Here is a 2,996-nt window from a genome sequence, read left to right on the forward strand (position 1 = left end):
TCACAAAGACCAGAATGTCCACAGCCAATCAGAGACGAGGACTGGACATTGTTACACACACACACACACACACACACACACACACACACACACACTGACCAATACACCGTCAAAAACCCTCTACAGTGATGACCTCTACCCTTTCTCTCTGTATTTAAGGTGGACCTCATTAGTTCATGGCTGAGCTCCTTAAAATCCCCTGAAAGATCTTCATCAGAAACAGTGGCCTGTTATAATCCCTGTATTTGTCCCTGACAGAGCAAACAAATAAATAAACATTAAACAACAACCCTCCTGTGCCTCGGCCGAGCGGTGACTGACACGGCCACGCGGCCGGAGCTGGGTCAGGACACAGTTCGACCGGGAGCAGGTTTGGAAGACTTTCTTTGCCCAAAAACAGCTTTAAAAGTAATGCCTTCAATGTTTACGTCATTTCCACAGACCAGAATGTACAATATCCACAGTTTATAGCTCTGTAATAACTGTGTAATTACATACTGACGTGTCGTAACATATTAAAAACGGAGATGTGAATATTGTTACAGAGAGATTACAGTAGTACACCATATAAAAACATAAGACACTCTACTGTAATCCATCTGTTAGAATGACTACACTGTTATTACACGTTTTGGTAATATGTCTGTTGTAATAACATAGTTATTACAAAGTACAGACATGTCCTATTCATACGGAATCGATGTAAATACGCTCCACCATCACCATCTTCATTTGTTCAGAGGATGAACGAGTGAGGGATGGAAGGAGGAGGTAAAACAGCCTTTCTTTCCCCGTTCATCTTTCCTCCCTCCATCCCTTCATTCTTCACCCTCTCAGCAAATGATAGAGAGGCTGAAAGAGTGAGAGAGTGAGGGATGGATGGAGGGAGGACAGGAAACGGCCTTTGTTTCCCTTCAAAGATAAACTGCCGTGGTCGAGAAGGTCACCCGCCAAAATCTGATTAGACAGCACCATCTTCGTTTCTTGTGTCCAATCAAAGACGCTGCCCGGTGGAATCGCTTCGTCTGGACACCGTCCAGAAGCCATCGATCACCACCCCCCTCCCCTCACCTCCCACTTACCCCGCCCTCTCCGAACCCTCCATTAGAAACATGTCCACCTTGAGATGTCCAATTAAAAATTGATTTTATTATCCCATCACTTTTGGCCGGTCTCTGATTGGCCGAGGGAGAGGACTGCAGGCATCACCGAGGCGACTGCACCAGCAGGATGCTCACGTATGTTTACTCTTCTCCCTCCCTCTCTCTCTCTCTCTCCTCTATCTCTCGCTTTTCTACTTTCATTTGATGTCAAAATAACAAACAAAACATGGAATAAGAAAATAAAACAATCCCCAAAACAAACCAAAACAAACCAACAAACAATCACTGCTTTGAACTGACTTCATTTGAACTTACGCACTGGTTCCACACGAATTAAACAAACAGCGGCGCTTCTATCTGTGTCGTTATATCTGAAAACATCAAAGCTTCCTTTATCCAATTAAATAAAGCAGGATTTATCAATGTATCCCGATAAATTAATCCCAAAGTCAAGCTGATAAGAAAAAACCTGTCACCTTTGGGCTTAGATTATCTGGCTTCTTCTGAGATTCCTCTGTAGTTGATGAAGGAAGCAGTTTCTGCCCCATAGAGTGAGTCCCCCATGCGGGGGTGGCCATGTTTAAAACGATTTGAAGCGATGGAGAAAATGGCCGCCTGCCAATTGAACCCATATGGGACCAGTGCACAGCAAATGAAACAAACCACAGTGTTGTTGTCGTCTCCCGCTTTAGTTTTTCGAGAATATGGCTGACGTTGTTGTGTTTTCCGTTGCGTTTGCGTCTCGCGCTGGTTCCGGAACGCTGAGTGTCCAGGTGTCTGTGGTCTGCTGGAGCTGGGAGGGTGAGTTTAGGAAGGTAATAAAGGCTCATGCTGGGAAAATCAAAGCCGTCGAAAGTGGGCTGCCCCTCCAGGCCCACCGTCTCAGACAAAAGAGAAAAATGAGAAAAATCGAAGCCCCTCCCACTATTCCCAGAGCTGAAAAAGGGGGCGTGGTCTGCTGACGGACCACCGCGGCCACCTGGACCACCACGGCCAGCTCTAGGGGGCCGGATGTGACCTTTTTGCCCCAGTGCATGGTGGGAAATGGAGTCTGGGAGTGTGGCCCCTGTGCTACGAGGCCTCCGCTTGGGGCGCCTCCTTGTGGCTGTCCTGATGCGACGGCGAGTCCGAAGTCTTCGCGGTTTTTCGCGGGGGGCTCTGCTCCGATACCAACTCGTGAAGTGACGGCTCTTTGTACATCGCGACTGGAGAGAGACAGAGGAAGGAGACAAGGAAGAGTAAGAGAATTCTAATCGGAGCTGCGTTCTGATTGGTCAGGAGTTGATTTACAGACTCACACTGACCTCAGCTCAACACACTCAGAGGAGAACACTAACTTCCTGAAGTCTGACTGACCTTCGATGACCTTTGGCAGAAAGTGGGCTGCTCCTTTGGTCTTCTTGACTCGGTTGCCCTTCATCACTTGTCCGTCTCGATTGATCCCGATGTACCAGGAGCGTCCTGATTGGCTCTGACGGTACAGCATCGACGAGTATGTCACGTAGTAGTTTTCAAACACACTCTCTTTGAACTTACACTCGGGGTTGAAGTGCTCCTGGGAACAAACAAATAAACAAACAAACGAATCAACACCTCCATTGCCGAACCATTATTGATACCCTGGGTAATAACACATTAACACACAGGTCATAACCGTGTAATAACGGTGTAGGTAATGGTACAGTGATGGTGAGATGGAGTATAGAACTAAACCCCGAGTGGTCCGCTCCATCCGAGTGGGTCTTAATGAAATGAGGTGAGCGGATAATGTCCGTCCTCCGTGAACTGAATCCTGACCACGGCCTCGGCCTCTTTCAGCTTTTAGCACTTCACTCCGACCTCACCCCACCCCCGCTCTCTTCTCTGCACTCCCTCCTTCATCCCTCCCTTCAT

At 47.6% G+C, this 2,996-nt stretch overlaps 1 protein-coding gene across 1 annotated transcript in view; it reads right to left on the bottom strand.

The window, feature by feature from the left end:
- Nucleotides 1-1,686: 1,686 nt before the first annotated feature.
- The window catches only part of LOC136674492 (fibroblast growth factor 11-like), an 11,689-nt gene continuing 10,379 nt past the window's right edge, over nucleotides 1,687-2,996 (bottom strand). Inside the window, exons 2-3 of the mRNA XM_066650495.1 lie at nucleotides 2,460-2,696; nucleotides 1,687-2,308 (exon numbers count right to left, since the gene is read on the bottom strand). Coding sequence (XP_066506592.1) covers nucleotides 2,175-2,308; nucleotides 2,460-2,696 — 371 coding nt within the window. The 3' untranslated portion in view covers nucleotides 1,687-2,174. The remainder of the gene's footprint in view (nucleotides 2,309-2,459; nucleotides 2,697-2,996) is intronic.

Source organism: Hoplias malabaricus, chromosome 18 (assembly GCF_029633855.1).
Source record: "Hoplias malabaricus isolate fHopMal1 chromosome 18, fHopMal1.hap1, whole genome shotgun sequence".
NCBI lineage: Eukaryota > Metazoa > Chordata > Actinopteri > Characiformes > Erythrinidae > Hoplias > Hoplias malabaricus.